Raw genomic sequence first — 19,256 nt, 5'->3', positions numbered from 1 at the left:
TCCACCAAACCATACCAGACAGAAGGGTAAAACCTGCTCCATAAAGCTGTCAAAAATACTACTTCATGTTTACCCTATCCAACTGGGAAAAGGCTGCCATTCTTCTTTTAATAATTCTTCCCGGCATTAATCAGTCATTGTACATTAGAAGCAGCAGCTGGAGTGTTCTGAGTGATAATGAAACCTGCAACAAGCCATCTTCAGCCGTCTCTCGCAGACAATAAGGGAATTAAAATTTCAATTTAAATGCAGAGGTCTGAAACACGCTTCAGTGGCAAAATTACTTCAATTAATGTGAGCAGAATATAAAAAGAGGACTGCGCCAAAGGTGATGCAGAAAACTTAGAATTGAGTCAATTAATAAACCTGCAACCAACCCACAGCATGATGAACAAAGTGTGATGTTAGTGGGTTGTAGCTTAGTATTCGTAGGAATGGACTCTAGGAGGATTCTGCCGTGGCCAATAGGGATGTCAGAGACTAAGCACTTGTTCATGTAACATCTTCACTAACTCATAACCGAGGATCTGCTTACTGCTATGGCCCCTATGGGGTAAAACAAGCAGAACCATAAGGGTTATACTGCAGATAAATTACTCCCAACAGAAATGAATTAGATGTCTAGTTAGAGATACGTTTTTACGATTAAAAAAAAGTTCTCAAAATACAAAAACAAAAAAATTTCAAGATGCTAGCTGTTGTGTTTACCACCAAATTATATAGAGATGCTTCATGCAATCTTAATCAATCCATTAAGATATACATTTTACAAGTTTTAGAAAACCCTAATTACAAACTGGGTAGTCCACAAATTCTGAGCCATTTGTGGTCTTGGATGCAGGGTTAAGAATGTATTCCTGGAGATTAGGTTCATATACTATGTTAAGCTTTTATGAGAAAAAGGAATACAATTTAAAAAAATTACTTAGGTTTAAGTGTTTTCGTGTGAAATACGGGAAGATAAACATTGGGATTAAATCAGGCTTTTGGAAGCCTAAAAATTATATTTTTAAAGATACCAATATGTACATATAGGGCTCAAGTCCTACACTACAAGACAGGCCAAAAAGATTACTTGACACTCCAGCATGTAGAGTCCACAGCACACTCAGCAGGAGTGAATACCTACTTACAGAGCTGAATTTTCAGTCATGGGGCTGGTCAGCAAGTGAATCTTTTGGGACTGAAAAGTTGACCTTTTGGCACATAATCTTTTAGTTTGATGTAAGAATAAAAGTTATTATTTTTTTTTTTTTTAAACGGAGCCTGGAGTGCGGACCATCTTTTGAATATTCTCTCTATATCTCTATCTCTCTCTATATATATCTATATCTATATCTATATCTATATCTATATCTATATCTATATCTATATCTATATCTATATCTATCTATCTATCTATCTATCTATCTATCTATCTATCTATCTATCTATCTATCTATCTATCTATCTATATCTATATCTATATCTATATCTATATCTATATCTATATCTATATATATATATATATATATATATATATATATATATATATATATATATATATATATATATATATCCCCAATCATCACCTCCTCATAGGCAACACCTCTAGTAGCCATGGGATATAATTCCTAATCCAGTTTACATCTAGCACTGTACAACCAGGCCAGAAGTGTTATCCTGGCACCTGTTAAACTGCCACATCACAAAGCATGATTTATCACTACAAAGTGCTATGGCAGTGAGCTTTGTACCATCATGTCAACCTTAACAGCTACTCGTAGACATTTCCACTTTACAATACCCTTACATTAAACTAACGCACACCACTACCTAACACAAACAAAATGTAAAGAAAAATTAACTCTACCACTTTTACAGAGTAGGTGGGTCCTAACCTACATTGCTGAATTTTAACATAGGATTATACATGCTGCAAACTGCATTATTTAGGGAGATCGTTGGAAGCTAATTATGTCCAAAAAGAATTGTGGGGCAGTGATGGGGTTAACCCTGATTTAGAATTATAAACAAAAACGAAAATACACTGCCCTAAACTAAGGTTAAATTCTAAAACATAACTTTTAATAGTAATAAATAAAGAATAATATAATGAGTACACACATGAACTGAAATAAGTGAACAAAAAATGTAAGGGAACGTAAATAAAGAAATAACAATCCGTAATTGCAAATAAAGACCTATATAGATAGGATGCATTAAGTAATTAATACAGGCTTCATATAGATGATATTTTTTATCATCTGGAGAGGGTCTGAAGCAGATTTTAATCTGTTTTTTAATTACTTAAATCTTAATGAATGGGGGATTAACCTTACGAAGAATGTAAGCCCAATAACTATAGATTTTTTGGATCTTAATATTTATGTTTATGAACAACGTCTGAAGACCCGAACTTTTTTTAAACAAGTGGACGTAAACAGCCTTATAGAAACCAGTAGCTGTCATCATGTTCCGTGGCTCCAGAATATCCCCAAGGGTCAATTTTTAAGACTAAAAAGAAATTGCTCAGACCACACAGATTTTACTACACAGTCGTCAATTTTAAAACAACAATTTTTACAAAAGGGATCTAGTGAAGAAAAACTTCAGAAAGATATAGATAAAGTAAGAGATTTGGACAGACCCCAGTTATTAAATTATAAAAAGAGGAATCAAAATATACAAACAAAGCAAATCCCGTTGATCTTTGATTACTGTAGTAATATAGGGTCATTAAAAAGGATCATAAAGAAAAATTGGAATATTTTAAAGCAAGATCACGATGTCCACGAATTTATTGGTGATAACCCCAAATTTATTTTCAGAGGGGCAAAACATTTTAAGCAGATTTTAACTTCTAATAATGTAGAGAAACAGGAAGTAGATAGTAATAATTTTTAAAGTACCGTATATACTCGAGTATAAGCCGAGTTTTTCAGCCCATTTTTTGGGCTGAAAAACCCCAACTCAGCTTATACTCGAGTCAGAGTCTGTATTATGGCAATTTGCATTGCCATAATACAGACTGGGGGGAGAGGGGGGCTGGCAGAGCTGTACTTACCTTTCCTGCAGCTCCTGTCAGCTCTCTCCTCCTCCGCGCCGTCCGTTCAGCACCTCGGTCAGCTCCCAGTGTAAGTCTCGCGAGAGCCGCGGCTCTCGCGAGATTTACACTGGGAGCTGACAGAAGAGCAGAACGGACGGCGCAGAGGAGGAGAGAGCTGACAGGAGCTGCAGGAAAGGTAAGTACAGCTCTGCCAGCCCCCCTCTCCCCCCCACTGAACTGCCACTGGACCACCAGGGAAGGAGAGCCCCCCTCCCTGCCATATATCAAGCAGGGAGGTGGGACGAAAAAAAAAAAAGAAATAAAATAATAAAAAAAAATTAATAATAAAAAAAAAGGGGTATAAGGACCACTATGGGAGGGGGGGGGGGGTATAAGGACCACTATGGGAGGGGGGGGGGGGTATAAGGACCACTATGGGAGGGAGGGGGTGGGTTAAGGACCACTATGGGAGGGAGGGGGGTATAAGGACCGCTATGGGAGGGGGGGGGGGGTATAAGGACCACTATGGGAGGGAGGGGGGGGGGTAAGGACCACTATGGGAGGGGGGGGTATAAGGACCACTATGGGAGGGAGGGGGTGGGTTAAGGACCACTATGGGAGGGAGGGGGTATAAGGACCGCTATGGGAGGGGGGGGGGGTATAAGGACCACTATGGGAGGGAGGGGGGGATAAGGACCACTATGGGAGGGAGGGGGGGATAAGGACCACTATGGGAGGGAGGGGGGGTATAAGGACCACTATGGGAGGGAGGGGGGTATAAGGACCACTATGGGAGGGAGGGGGGGTATAAGGACCACTATGGGAGGGAGGGGGGTATAAGGACCACTATGGGAGGGAGGGGGGGATAAGGACCACTATGGGAGGGAGGGAGGGGGGATAAGGACCACTATTGGAGGGAGGGGGGTATAAGGACCACTATGGGAGGGAGGGGGGGTATAAGGACCACTATGGGAGGGAGGGGGGTATAAGGACCACTATGGGAGGGGGTGGGATAAGGACCACTATGGGAGGGAGGGGGGGTATAAGGACCATTATGGGAGGGAGGGGGGGGGTATATGGACCACTATGGGAGGGATGGGGGGGGGATAAGGAACACTATGGGAGGGAGAAGGGGGATAAGGACCACTATGAGAGGGAGGGGGTGGGATAAGGACCACTATGGGAGGGAGGGGGGGGGGGGTAAGGACCACTATGGGAGGGAGGGGGGGATAAGGACCACTATGGGAGGGAGGGGGGATAAGGACCACTATGGGAGGGAGGGGGGGTATAAGGACCACTATGGGAGGGAGGGGGGGTATAAGGACCACTATGGGAGGGAGGGGGGGTATAAGGACCACTATGGGAGGGAGGGGGGTATAAGGACCACTATGGGAGGGAGGGGGGGTATAAGGACCACTATGGGAGGGAGGGGGGTATAAGGACCACTATGGGAGGGAGGGGGGGATAAGGACCACTATGGGAGGGAGGGAGGGAGGGGGGATAAGGACCACTATTGGAGGGAGGGGGGTATAAGGACCACTATGGGAGGGAGGGGGGGGTATAAGGACCACTATGGGAGGGAGGGGGGTATAAGGACCACTATGGGAGGGGGTGGGATAAGGACCACTATGGGAGGGAGGGGGGGTATAAGGACCATTATGGGAGGGAGGGGGGGGGTATATGGACCACTATGGGAGGGATGGGGGGGGGGATAAGGAACACTATGGGAGGGAGAAGGGGGATAAGGACCACTATGAGAGGGAGGGGGTGGGATAAGGACCACTATGGGAGGGGAGGGGGAAGTAAGGACCACTAGGGGAGGGGAGGGTAAGGACCACTAGGGGAGGGGTGAGTCAGGACCACTGGGGGGGGGAGTGAAGGAACACGGGGGTGGGGAGGTAAGGACCACTGAGGGAGGAGGAGGGGAAGTCAGGACATATGGGGGGGAGGGGGCGGCAACATTTTTTTTGCCTACGGCGGCAAATATCCTTGCACCGGCCCTGCACACACTGCATTCACACACTGCATTCATGCACACACACACTGCACTCATACACACACTGCACTCATACACACACGCTGCACTCATACACACACACACATACGCACACACTGCATTCATTATACACACACTGTAAATAAATATTCAATTAATATATTTTTTTTAGGATCTAATTTTATTTAGAAATTTACCAGTAGCTGCTGCATTTCCCACCCTAGTCTTATACTCGAGTCAATAAGTTTTCCCAGTTTTTTGGGATAAAATTAGGGGCCTCGGCTTATATTCGGGTCGGCTTATACTCGAGTATATACGGTAATTGGTCTAAGACAGCAAAGGGATTTTATCATTGTGGGATTGTCATGCCTGTAAAAACAAAGTAAGCATAAAAAAGAAAGATATCTTTGTATCTAACATGACCAAAAAAAGGTTCAATATTAATTCTTTCATTACATGTGATTCTAGAAACGTCATTTATTGCAATGTACCTGTGGTTTACAATACATAGGTAAAACCTCCAGACCCCTTAAGACAAGGATGTATGAACATGTTAGAAACATAAGAAATGGTTGTCAATCATAGTGTGTCTAATCATTTTTTAATAAAACATAATTCAAACCCTGATGAATTAGAATTCACATCAATACAGCAGGTTCAAACTCATTGTAAAGGAGGGAATATTACATTTAATCTAAGTAAAAATGAATCTAGCTGAATCTTTGAGCTCCAAACCTTATGTCTTAAAGGATTAAATATTGACTTTGAGATAGGTCCCATCTTATAATAATAATTAATCAAAATTCTAACAGTTTTATGTGATTAATTCCCTTATTTTTAGTCCCAATTAGCTTTTATACTTTTATCTGTATGTTTTAGAAGTATTATTTGTTTAATGTATTTATCCATTTCTTATAGAATATACTCCATATGGTTAGATTTCATTGAGGGTTATAATCTCTTATTCTATATTTATACTCTTATTTTTATTTTATTTCATTATATTCTAGTTCTAGCTGCTAATATTTTATATGCCTATTTTATATTTAATTTACTATTCTTTGAAAACATATTGTATTTTGACCAAATTAATTACTTAAAGTTCTGACTTTCTATTGCCCTTTTATTTTCCATTTTCCAATATGACCTCTGTATGGACTTTTAATCATATTGGGATGTATTCCGCCCACCCCTCCCTTGAACCAACATGGATACGTCACTATACAGCCACCGGATATGACTCCGTAATGACGAAACCGGAAGTGGCTAATGGGAGGAAGCCGCGGTTTGCGGCCATCTTGAGAAGGTCAAGTTGGACACATAGAGAATGTGGAATGACGACGGACATCTTGGGAGAGGCGGAAACACACGGCCTGAGACCGGAAGTATTCCTTATATGGGAACAGGGGAGGGATTGTTTTGTACCCACCTTTAATAATGTTTTAATTATTTGTCTTCTAAAAATAAGAGCATTTCCAGTTGTAATTTGTATACTGCAACTGAGGAAGACCCTCTATACTGGGTCGAAACGCGTTGTGCTTTTTATTGTGTATCAATAAATTTATTACATCTACACCTGGCTACCTGGTTCCTGATCTTCCTGACTGAGGACTGCAAACACCTCCTGGGGGACCTAGCTCAGATATATGTACATCTGATTGATGCACTCTGCCTTTATAGTTTAGAGCAAACTTATAAATGCTCAAAAAATTGTGAGTTTTTCCAAGCTTCTCAATTTAATATTTTATGTTTAGGCATACTACCCTATGTTGGTGTTCTATATTTACAGAACCTAGGGACGTTCTACAAAACCTGTGGAGCTATACTCAACTTGCGCAATCACCTTTCCTCCATTTCGTTTATTTGTATATGTAAATGTATTTAAGTGACTGTACACTTGGGTGTTTTTGCTGCATGCTGCACTATCAGCACATTTGTTAGTTAGCGCCACCCCTTTTTCTTTTCATTTGTTTATAATTAATATGGTCTCATAAAACTGGTGAGAGATATCAGACTAAGTAGTTTCAAAAAAAAGAGAGGATACTGTTGCAAGTAGATATCTGAATAATTGTGGCACATGAGAAAAATAGAATCAGTATTCAAGGTGGAGACAAATGTAGCAACTTATCCTTAGAATTATAGCAATGGAAGGAAAGAGAGGCATATCGCCTAAGCGGTTGTTTTGAGAAATAAGAAAATAAAATGTGAATGTTAAGTTTTAATGACTGCTGCAGCAATATACACAGAATCTTAAATCTAGAAAAATAAATCTTTTAGTGCTACCTAAGTAGAAGGTAATAAAAAGGAGGAGATTACTGAAGTATAAACTGTGCCTTCAAGGGCACCTATCAGTGCAAGCATAACTTCCTAGAATTGCTAGAAAGTTATACTTGCACTGATAGGTGCCCTTGAAGGCACTGTATTTGGGTTGTCAGGCAGGTCCCGCAAATTGTAATTAATAAAATGATCTAATTATGTAAAATTATTACATAAATATTATCCTGAGGAAGACCCGAACGGGTCGAAACGTTGATCAGCAACCTGTAAACCTTCTATGGATTAAAGACTGTTATTATTTTCAAAAAGACCGAAGAGTGCATCTTTTTTCTACATACACATATATATTTATGTAATCATTTTACATAATATAGTGATATATATTATTTTGATATCAATACATATTAATATCAAAATACAGTTAGAACGAAATTAGATTTATATATTTATTTTTAATTTAACGTATTTGCATATTAATTTTTTATTATATATATAAAAATATATACACAATTATAAATATAATTAATCAATATTCTCCGTGTATTTTGATTATTTATATATATATATATATATATATATAAAAAAATCAAAATACACGTAGAATATTGATTGAGAAAAAAAAAATGAGTAAAACAATATGCCCAATGCATGACCTAGACACTTTTTTGTGAAGTTACAGTGTGAATTTTCATAGATGGTTTTGATGGTTCCGTGTTCTATTTTGAAATAATTTAGCAGGCTGCTTATTCTAACTAGCCCAAAAAGGCATACTATTTCTTAAAGAAGACACCCGAGGCTATTTCAAAAGGCATATTTTGAACCTTAACATGGGATCATTTTTCCACTAGCTTGTATCAAGTGTAGTGGTAATAAGCATTTTTGTGCCTTTTTGAGACACACAGTGAGTTTGTACTGTATATTTTGCAAACATTATGTGTGCTACGGCTTTATAATACTTCCTATGTTGCTCAGCCACATTATCTGAGCACAGCAATACCCCCATATGTACCTTTGCCAGGTATATGTTGATGTTGAACGGGCAAATTTGAGACACAGCCACTGCAGGGTTTTTTTTTTTCAAACTTTGAATTTTTACTCTGTGTTCATGTCCCATTTTGGAGTACCGTATATACTCGAGTATAAGCCGACCCGAATATAAGCCGAGGCCCCTAATTTTACCCCAAAAAACTGGGAAAACGTATTGACTCGAGTATAAGACTAGGGTGGGAAATGCAGCAGCTACTGGCAAATTTCTAAATAAAATTAGATCCTAAAAAAATTATATTAATTGAATATTTATTTACAGTGTGTGTATATAATGAGTGCGGTGTGTGTGTGTGTGTGTGTGTGTGTATATGAGTGCAGTGTGTGTGTGTGTGTGTGTGTGTGTGTGTGTGTGTGTGTGTGTGTATATGAGTGCAGTGTGTGTGTGTGTGTGTGTGTGTGTGTATATGAGTGCAGTGTGTGTGTGTGATGCAGAGTGTGATGCAGAGCCTTGGTGGGGGGTGGGCATTTTTAATATATTTTTTTATTATTTTAATTTTTTTTTGTTATATTATTATTTATTTTTATTATTGGCAGTTCAGTGGGGGGGGAGGGGTGCTGGCAGAGAGCACTTACCTCTCCTGCAGCTCCTGTCAGCTCCCTTCTCCTCCGCGCCGGACCGTGCAGCTCTTCTGTCAGCCTCGCCAGAGCCGCACTATGACCCCGCGGCTCTCGCAAGACTTACACTGGGAGCTGACAGAGGTGCTGAACGGACCGCCACGGAGGAGGAGAGTGCTGACAGGAGCTGCAGGAGAGGTAAGTAACCGCACACAGCCCCCAGTCTGTATTATGGCAATATAAATTGCCATAATACAGACAGTGACTCGAGTATAAGCCGAGTTGAGGTTTTCAGCACAAAAAATGTGCTGAAAAACTCGGTTTATACTCGAGTATATACGGTATTTTAGCAGGCTACATATTTCAACTACCCCATAAATGCACACCATTTCTTAAAGAAGACACTAAAGGGTTATGCAAAAGGCATATTTTGAACCATAGCGTGAAATAATTTTTCCACTAGCTTGTATCAAGTGTAGTGGTAATAAGCATTTCTTCTGCCTTTTTGACACACATAGTGAGTTTGTACTGTATATTTTGCAAACCTTATGTGTGCTACGGGTCTATAATACTTCCTATCTTGCACAGCTATGTCGTCTGAGCACAGCAACACCCCCATATGTACCATTGCCAGGTATTTGTGGACGTTGAAGGGGCACATTTGAGACACAGTCATTTAAGTTTATGTCAACCTTTGAATTTTTACACTGGGTCCATACCCCACTTTGGAGTTTTTTAGTAGGTTGATTATTCCAACTACCCCACAAAGGCATACCATTTCTTAAATAAGACATTCTAAGGTATTTCAAAATACATATTTTGAACCTTTCCGCTAGCTTGTACCAAGTGTAGTGGTAATATGCATTTTTTCTGCTTTTTGAGACACACAATGAGTTTGTAATATATATTTTGCAAACCTTATGTGTGCTATGGCAGTATAATACTTCAAATGTTGCTCAGCTATGTCATCTGAATACAGCAATACCCCCGTCTGTACCTTTACCAGGTACATGACAACGTAGAAGGGGCACATTTGAGACACAGCCATTTAAGTTTGAATTTTTATGCTGGGTCCATGCCCCACTTTGGAATTTGTTTTAGCAGGTTGTGTGGTCGCTCTGACTCCAGGTAAGAGCAATTACATGGGCTGAATCAGTGAAATTGCCTACAGCAGTGTGCCTCAGACACGGAGACACACTGCAGAAACATTAACCCCACGATTGTGGCAATCTGGGGTTAACATTAGTATTGGACAGAAAATTTCCGTCCAGCGTCATTAACCCCTTAAGGACACATGACGTGTGACATGTTATGATTCCCTTTTATTCCAGAAGTTTGGTCCTTAAGGGGTTGAGGGGAGGACTGCAATGACGGAAAATTTCCATCCAGCATCCTTAAGGGGTTAATCTTTTTCTGTATTATTGTTGACTAATTTACACGCTTATCCATCCCAGTCCTGGCCTAGTTTTTTACACACATACAAGACCACACCAAGCAGAAAAGTTTACAAAGCTGGAAAGGTTTTAGCATAAGTACATTTTATACTACTCATTATATAGCACTCCCAGTTTTGAGATTGGCTTGTTTCTTATTTTTGAATTGCTTTAATCCCAGACTCTGAACTATTTAACAGACTTTACACTATCGAATGTATGGGTACCAACGTTTTGGCCTGGTTGTGTTTGCAACTTATGCACTGCTATCATTTCAATGAAACCCCCTCAATAAAAAAATTTAAGTAACTTACTCAAGTCTCTAAGACAAACCATTCACAAGGCAGTGTGTCAACTAACCAGGGATCCATACACTATTGAACATCATACCAGTAAACAAATGAAATGGAGAAGTGTTTTTGGCGTTTTAAAGTGAAATTGCTTTAGTTATAGTTTTTCATCACATTTATTTATAGTGTGTGTGTGTGTGATTTGTTAGTTGTTTTTTTAAGAGTCTGATGAGTCACAATTTCTCCGAAACAAAATATTTTAAATGGTATTAATTAGAAAGAAAAAAAAAATACATTCCAGTGTATCATTAAATTATAAATATTTGTATCAGGCCTTAAAACATTAAATATTTTCTTACCAGCATGTCTGTGGCACTGAGATAATGTTTGCTGGCCATGCACTGTTCCAGTTTCTGGGGCACCTGTTTGATGTTCTCAATTTCATCCAAGAGGTTAAGGACATGTTTGTGTTCTATGCCCTCAATCCAAAGCTTCCTCAGCTCATCACGTTTACAGTGAAGCAGCATTTTACAGGACAAAAGGTTTTCTTTTACCTAATAGAAACAATTAAAACATAATTTGTTCTATGTATGAATGTCACAGTACAATGATGTAAGCTTTCACTGTACACGTATTAAATGTTTACACCATTGCATCATGCATCCTCATAAAAAGTCACAAATAGAGATTAGCAAGACAGTCAGTACGACAAAGGATCGCACAACTCACCAGCTTGATCTTATTGCGCGAGTTGGTGATCCGTTCAGTAATGCTCTGATAAGTGCGAATGGCTGTTGTGAGCTCTGTAAAGTGTTGTTCAATCTTATCATCCAGATCTCGATCACACTTTTCATAAGCTTCCTCCAGACGGCTTTTCTCAGTCTCTCTGTCTTGAACATCATCACTAGTTGAAAGAGTCCTGCCAAATACATAGTCATATAAAAAAAAAAACATGACTATATTCACATATTATAAACTGTAAGTTTAACACTAACACTAATAGCTCTGGAATCATAGGAACACCAGTGATACTCAATTATCCTAATGGATCAAAATTAGAGATGTCATGTTTAGCCCTCACTACTATAGTCACCATTGTAGCCATACAACCTCGCTAAAGATATTTTGTCCCCTTTTCAGGTCTCCGTGAATTTTTTGAGATATATGTTAAATTACAACTGCACCAGTTTGCAAAACCCACTTTAGTCGGAAGCCCATATCCACATTTTGAGTACATTTGCCGACGCTCTCAGATGATCAGCGGTGCCCCTGTCCAAGGCTTCCTGTTTCAAGAATCAGACAGCAGCAGAAGAGCAAGGGCAGAGCTAAACAGTGCTGGATTTATGACTTTTGGGTTCAACTGTTTGTCAATGGTTTAAACCCCAATGGTAAGGCTGCACCAGGGACCTTCTAACACCATATTAACTGCATTCCGATTAAGTTGTCGTGGTGCCTAGAGTGTTCTTTTGGTGGTGCCGGGTCGTGGAACAGTGGCATAATTGGGAGGAAAGCATAACGGGATGTGGTGACCCACTAATTAGGTTGAGAGAGTAAGAGAAAAGTTTGAGAAGTGACAGATTACCTGTAAGAGAGGCTACTCTAAAGAGATGGGTTTTAAAGCAATGATTAAAGGACTGAATATTAGGAGAGATTCTGTTGGGGACAAGCAGGCTAATCTATAGGAGTAGTGCCGCCAGCGAGAAGTCCTGTAAATGCATGTATGCAGTATGGTTACAAGCAGCAGACAGGAAAAGGCCGCCTGTATAAAAGAGTGACGAAGAAGGGTTGTACCTATGAATAGGTGAAGAAATGGAGAAGAGGTGGAACACGACGGTCATGCTGGATGGTCGCACAGAAGAGGAGCTCCTCTGACTTTTGCAAAGTTTGCCAAGAAGGCTCTTTTAACCACATTGCTCCAGAACCGTCATCCATGTAAAATCCACAAGGCATAAATAGTCGTGCATCTCCCCTGTAAGGAAGGATAGAGCCCTCCCTGGTTTAAGCTGGCTCACCTTATCCCGTCGCAAATCACCAACCTGGAATTCTGTGCTGCATTATACCTACCTGAAAAGGCAGTGTTTACATTGCTCTGCCAGCAGACACATGAAATAAAACACCAGAACCAATACATTAAGCTATAGTAATAGTAATTCTGGTAAATATAGTGTCCCTTTAACTTCAAGTGGCAGAAGAAGTATGCATAGAGAGATAATTAATAACCCTGAGAGAGTGATTAGTCAGTCCAATTTTGTCACAAGCACCAGTCAATTCAGTTCTGGTGAGGTATAACCTAGTTTCTCAACCCTTGATACATACTCCATGGGGTAAGCACCAAAGGCAAGGGGTACACCAAGAGGTGGCCGACTGGCCCACTTAGCGCCCCCAGGAGGAAGCCGGCTGGGGGAGAATGGAGGTGGAGGCGTAGTGGGAGATATACTGGGAGGGAGATATATTATTGTGAGTGTGTGAGAGAATGTGTGTGCGCCTGTCAGTGAATGAGTGCGTCTGTGTTTACGCATCTTTCAGCGTGTGTCAAATCCGTATGAGTGTGTTTCAGTATCTGTGCGTCAGTTTCCTATAATTGTAAATGTCCTCTGGGAATAAATGTGTGTATGTGTGTCAATGTCCTCTGTGTGTTTCAGTGTCCTCTGTGTTTAAATGTGTGTGTGTTTCAATGTCCTCTGTGTGTAATTATTATTATTATTATCTTTTCATTTTGTGACTTTTATACTTCAGATTAATAGTTCATACACTCCTCCTTACATACACAATGTCCACGTTATGTCATATTTATTTTAAAAATATTCTTCACTACCTTTTTTTACGCTTGTTCTCCAATATGGGATTAACTTAAATACCAGTATCTACACATTTCATTTGGAATTTTAATCAATAGAAATTGCTTTCTCGATGCAGGGATACTTAGGATTTTATTTTTTTAGACCTGCAGAGGTACTTCTCCATAAAAGGTGTACAGCATATGCCTCTGGAGCAATTACACAAGTGGTTTTAATAAGTGCATTTGATGGTGCTAAAAGCTGTGTAGGTTGCATGTTGACATTACGATACTCTGTTATTCTGGAGGACTTGGTTGGATATTGGGCTGTATTAGGATCTCTGAAAAGTTTGGGAAAGTGCTAATTTGATGAAAGTGACCCTAAAGACAAGCAGAGCTACTAAAGCTCTTGATCTATAATATAAATGAATCCCTGTGGGTTCCTCATAGCCAGTGTGCTTGTTTCACAAATCTCACATTCTCTGGAAAAAACAAACAAATATATGCCTATTAACTAAGCAACAGTGTTGTCCAACCATGAACAACTGCACTAATCCTTTCAAAATCTCTTTGTGACATTACACTCTCATTAAATCTTATTCAAACATTACAGGACCGAACTGTAATAAAGTAGAACAGGACCAATATGTCTATCAAAATAATACATGAACTAAAGCTAAAAATGTACAAGCTAGCTAAAGTTTACTAAACCAAGGCTTGACCAATTTGCTTGGAATTTAGGAGCCAACTAAAAAAGTTAGGAGACCGTTGTTTTGTTTTTTTGAAACTAACAAAGCTTTATTTCAGACACTTGGACACTAGAGGTGCTTCTTAGTACAGTTAGTGTGCAGTACCTACATTCAGCATCTCCATGCTCTGCATGGAGGCACTGAATGTTCCCCATAAAAATACAAATTGGCACAGCAATGTGTTTTGCCGTGCATGCGCAATAATCTGCCAATGCTTTACTATGGGAAAGCACTGGCTTGGCTAAGATCATTAAGACTGATTATCATAGTCATGGACGTAGGACCAGTCACATTGAGACCGGCACAGCGTGGGAAAATTGCATTCCCCATGCAATCGTAGGGGGAGCGGAGACATAAACAGACGTACTCACTGACACACTCACACACTCACACATTTGACACACTGATAGACATACAGACACATACATGGACAGAAACACACAGACAGCTAGACATTGACTGACACACACAATTTCTCATATACTTACAAATTATTATAAATGTTTATTTTAATTTAAGTGTACCCAGCCTCCCTACCACTGGAAGAGCTGGAGTGGATCCTTTTCCTGTGGTCCAGTGTGCCTGCTGAAAACTTCCTGCTCTGCTATCGCGCGCGCTGTTTAGTGATATGGGGGCCAGAGTGGTATCACATCCTGACTCCCGTCATCACAACACGGCGCAAGACAGAGCAGAGCATGAAGAGCAGGAAGATTTCAGCTCCCTTGCCACCAACCTGCATTCTCCCTCAGCCGGCCACTGCAGGGGGGCTGATTCCACTGGCGTTGGACGTGCTGACAAACACCCAGACGGCAGGGCAAAATTCCTAGCCGCCATGAAAACTTGGTGCATGTGATTTGTCAAGACCGAGAAACAAATCATTAGCAGCCAAGCAGCATTTACATTTTTAAAAAGTTAGCCATATTCATACACACACCTCAAAAGATTACTCCCAGTACCAAGACCACACAAGGGACCTCCTGGCACAATAACAACTTCATTTGAATTAAAGGGACACTATAGTCACTAGAACTACAGCTTAATGTAGTTGTTCTGGTGAGTATATAATCATTATGTGCAAGCATTTTTATGCAGACACTGCCTTTTCAGAGAAAAGGCAGTGTTTACATTGCCCCTAGGGATACCTCCAAGTGGCCACTCCTCAGATAGCCACTGAAGATGCTTCCTGGCTCAGTGCTGCACAGTAGGCAGCACTGCCGTTCATAGTCTCCACGCTCTGCATGGAAATGCTGAATTTTCCTCATAGAGATGCACTGATTCAATGCATCTCTAACAGGAGGTGCTGATTGGCCAAAATGGTGTTTGGCCCAGCCCTTTGCCGATTTTATCCAATCCAATGTTTCTCTATAAGAAGCATTAGCCGCATTCTACATTGTCATGCTGTATGTGATCATGCCAAACGTGAAGACCTTTGAAAATCCATGTGCTGACATTGACACTCTAAGCACCAGAACTGCTTAATGCCAATTTACGGAGGAGAAGCAATAGTAGCTGTATGTTTTACCGCCACAAGAGATGTATTTTAGGCAAAGTCTTACAGGGATATTCCACTGACCAAATACGACATCACTTTTTAAATAGATTTACCCCGGATGAAAATGGGCATGCATTTAATTCTGCATTTTTCATTGGGGATAAACAGCTTGCAAAACCTGGAGATCTCTTGTCTGTAGAATTTGCGAGCCCTCTGGTTCTAACCCAGCCGATCACAGACTTCCCAATGCAGCCATTTGCAAGGTAGGTGCTCTGCACAATTCAATCCCTTTTGAGTTTAGCTCTACTGAGCTAAACAATCAGGATGTAACAGGACCATTTGCCTGATTGACAGCCAATCAAGTGTAACAAGAATTAAAAAAAGTGCCAATTTCTATTGACATCTACACTTTTTGTAAAATAAAAGAAGACAACACCTTTTTTCAAAATACAGCCTTTCAGCAAGCTAAAGTGCATTAGGAATCTGGACATTCCCCCAAACACTGCCAGATATCTATGAAACAAAACAAATACATTAAAGGGACACTGTGGGCCCCCAGACCACTTCAGCTCATTGAAGTGGTCTGGGGGCAGAGACCCTTTTGCATTTAGTGCTGCAAAGTAAAACATTGCAATTCCAGAGAACTGCAATGTTTAGATTGCAGCTCTAAGTCTTCCCTATGTGGCTGTCTAACAGACAGCTACTAGAGGGCTTCCGGAATCCAAACCGACCTTTGGTCAACTATCTGACCTCCAGCGTCAGATTTTCCCCATATGAAAGCATTGAATAACCCCTTCAGCCCCGCGGAAGGGACCTATTAAACCTATAGTGCCAGGAAAACGGGTTTGGTTTTCTGGCACTATAGGATCCCTTTAAAGGGTTACTTCAAGCACCATGACCACTTCAGTGATTTAAAGTGGTAATGGTGCCTGCATTCTGTATGTACACTGTTTCACTATGCAAGAGAGATTAACCCCTTGACTGCATCATTAGCCATCCAGAACAAAGTTCTGTCTGGCTAATATTAATTCTGTGCAAAATTTGCACCTGACACCAGTACGCACAGCATGCTGGCACCACACAAATCAATGGTGGAATGGCCTCCCCTAGTCTATGCTCCGACTTCCCTTCCCTTCCCCACCAAGGGAGTGATGCTAACCAAGGAGATTGGGCTGAGTGGAGATCTTAAACTTGGTGATGAGATGGAGGCAAGTTTTTTTTTTATTTTAATTAAAGTGGGGAGAGGGGGGTGGGGGGGAGACCAGAGGGTTACTCTAAGCAAAACCAGTATTTTATGCAGGCTGTTTTTTGGTTGGAGTAACCCTTTACGAGGTTTGGGGCCCTAGAGTGTCTTTTTTTTTTAAATGGGACAATAATAAACATCCTTCTTTTATTCTTTCATCCACATAAAACATATATATTTCTTTGCCATCAAGTAAGTGTGTAAAGATATAGTTTGCAAGCCATGGATCTGAGCATGTAAAGTATGGCACTGGGATACAGGATACAGGATATGCCTCCTTTCCTGTTTCCAAGGGCGGTCTGAAATAGTAATGAGATGCTATAAACCTCTCACTGAGGGCTGGGTATCTTCCCTGAGGGTCCCATGGAGCTGCTGGTTATCCTGTGTATTCCCAGATGTGCCCTGACAGGTAGGGTACCAGATACTGGTAATACCAGGAGCACAGCATGTCAGCACACAGCTAATGCTTTATCTATATGGACACTAACCCCAGAATAAAGCTATTCCGACACCACCACCACTGTGTGCTCAGCACCCACCTACCTGATAACAGAGATAAGTAGACTCGAGGGATCTTTGCTTTTGCTAATCTGGGTCCTGTAGGCAGACATATTGCTTCCTCCACTACCACACCAAAGCACTGACAGTGCGCAAACTCACTAAGACTGTCAGCCAATCATGATCCATCAGGAAGCTCACGGCGACCAATAAAAAATGCGAAACTGAATCGCTTCCTAGTGACGTTGGCACAGTGCGTTGTCCGTGCTATCGGGAACTTGTAGTTCTACGAGGAACCTTTGATATGTGGGAGTTATGAGAGTAGCCTTTCATTGGAACTTCAATAACCGTGATGCAATGCGATTGCTTACATTGGGAAAGCTTTATTACTCCAGGAGCAGTAACATTCTGCACTGGTTCGTGTTTGCGGGTTATCAAACTAGCGTTAGAACTTTCAGATTCCTGGGTTGATGTTCTAAATAACCAACTGTAGTACATTGAAATGCGAATAGCAGAATTTAGATAAAAGGTGCTGATTTGGAAAAACTCTCAAACCCCGCTGAACGTATCACTCACCTGATAAATACTGACTAATTTTTTATTTAGATTTTTTTATATCAAAGTTCAGTTCACTACAATTTGTACACTTCGCAATTTAGTAACCCCCAGGGTTTTCCCTATAAATTGTGATATGTCATGAATTCCTCAAGGGATTTTTAATTTGCAGGCTAAATTAGCCGAGGCACAAATAAAGCAAACTATGGGAAGTTTTCCAATTGGGTTATTTTGGCGATTTCTAGATGTGTTTATTTTTTATGTATTTGATAATGTTTATCTTCTTCTGCCCAAACAAGATTCTCATGTCTCACCTCACGTGAATTACACCATTACTACCAACACCAATTTACTAATTACATGACGTAAAGTCATGATTTTATAAAGGACACGGAGGCGAGTATTAGGCTTTATCTCTTTCTTTATTCCTCAGCAGCAAAGAAAGAATATTGATATTTTAATATAGCAATAACAAGAAAAAACACAGAATACCCTTAAGGGTTAACCTATAACATTCCAAACATATTAACCAATGGGATCAATCCTTGTTCTATGTCTCCTCATGTGACCTAATCCACTTCCTCTTTCTAGCTGACGCCGAAGCTGAGCATATCAATGGGTAAAACGATGAACTTGAACTGTCTCCGGTAGAGGGTTCCAGTGAGTCTGTTCCGGTATAGATAGGCAGGAGAAGGTGATCCTGAACATTCCATTACAGGGTTAAGCTGTAGGAAACAGAGAGATATGTGGTAAAATATATTCCAATATCGTTGTCATACATATAAACTGTAGAAGGTTTTAAAGAAGCGTTATATCTTAACTCATAATTTTATTTGGGCCCAGCCAAAAAATGTTTTAAACCAAATCATTATAGTATATACTAGTACTATAGTCACTTGAACATTTAACTCACTCCTACCTGTTTATCGGTAATTGGGTGGGAAAATAACATGTACGACTTACCTGTCATTGGGCGGGCTAATACTCGCCTCCGTGTCCTTTATAAAATCATGACTTTACGTCATGTAATTAGTAAAATCTGGTAATTTTTATTAAAGGACACGGAGGCTCATATAAGCTAGTTTAAAGCTGTGATATAACCATAGATGAGATATGTTCTGTTGGCCTGAAGTAGTATTCTTTGAACGTTGATTCCCGGGACCAATCAGCTGTGCGGAGAAGGTCTTCCAATTTACAGCCAATAGAGAATGCCTTAGAGGCCATAGCACCTCTCGTGGAGTGAGCTCCATAAACTGATGTGTCGATGTTAGCAGCTGACATTATCCCTTTTACCCAGCGTGCCAGAGTTACTGTAGA

At 40.4% G+C, this 19,256-nt stretch overlaps 1 protein-coding gene across 1 annotated transcript in view; it reads right to left on the bottom strand.

The window, feature by feature from the left end:
* EXOC4 (exocyst complex component 4) overlaps nucleotides 1-17,518 on the bottom strand; it is a 448,906-nt gene extending 431,388 nt beyond the window's left edge. The window contains exons 1-3 of the mRNA XM_063448300.1: nucleotides 17,430-17,518; nucleotides 11,356-11,545; nucleotides 10,986-11,180 (exon numbers count right to left, since the gene is read on the bottom strand). Coding sequence (XP_063304370.1) covers nucleotides 10,986-11,180; nucleotides 11,356-11,545; nucleotides 17,430-17,497 — 453 coding nt within the window. The 5' untranslated portion in view covers nucleotides 17,498-17,518. The remainder of the gene's footprint in view (nucleotides 1-10,985; nucleotides 11,181-11,355; nucleotides 11,546-17,429) is intronic.
* Between the last annotated feature and the right edge of the window lie 1,738 nt (nucleotides 17,519-19,256).

Source organism: Pelobates fuscus, chromosome 3 (assembly GCF_036172605.1).
Source record: "Pelobates fuscus isolate aPelFus1 chromosome 3, aPelFus1.pri, whole genome shotgun sequence".
Lineage (NCBI taxonomy): Eukaryota > Metazoa > Chordata > Amphibia > Anura > Pelobatidae > Pelobates > Pelobates fuscus.
Note: the sequence above shows the minus strand (reverse complement) of the source record. Positions and strands in the feature narration are given on the sequence as shown.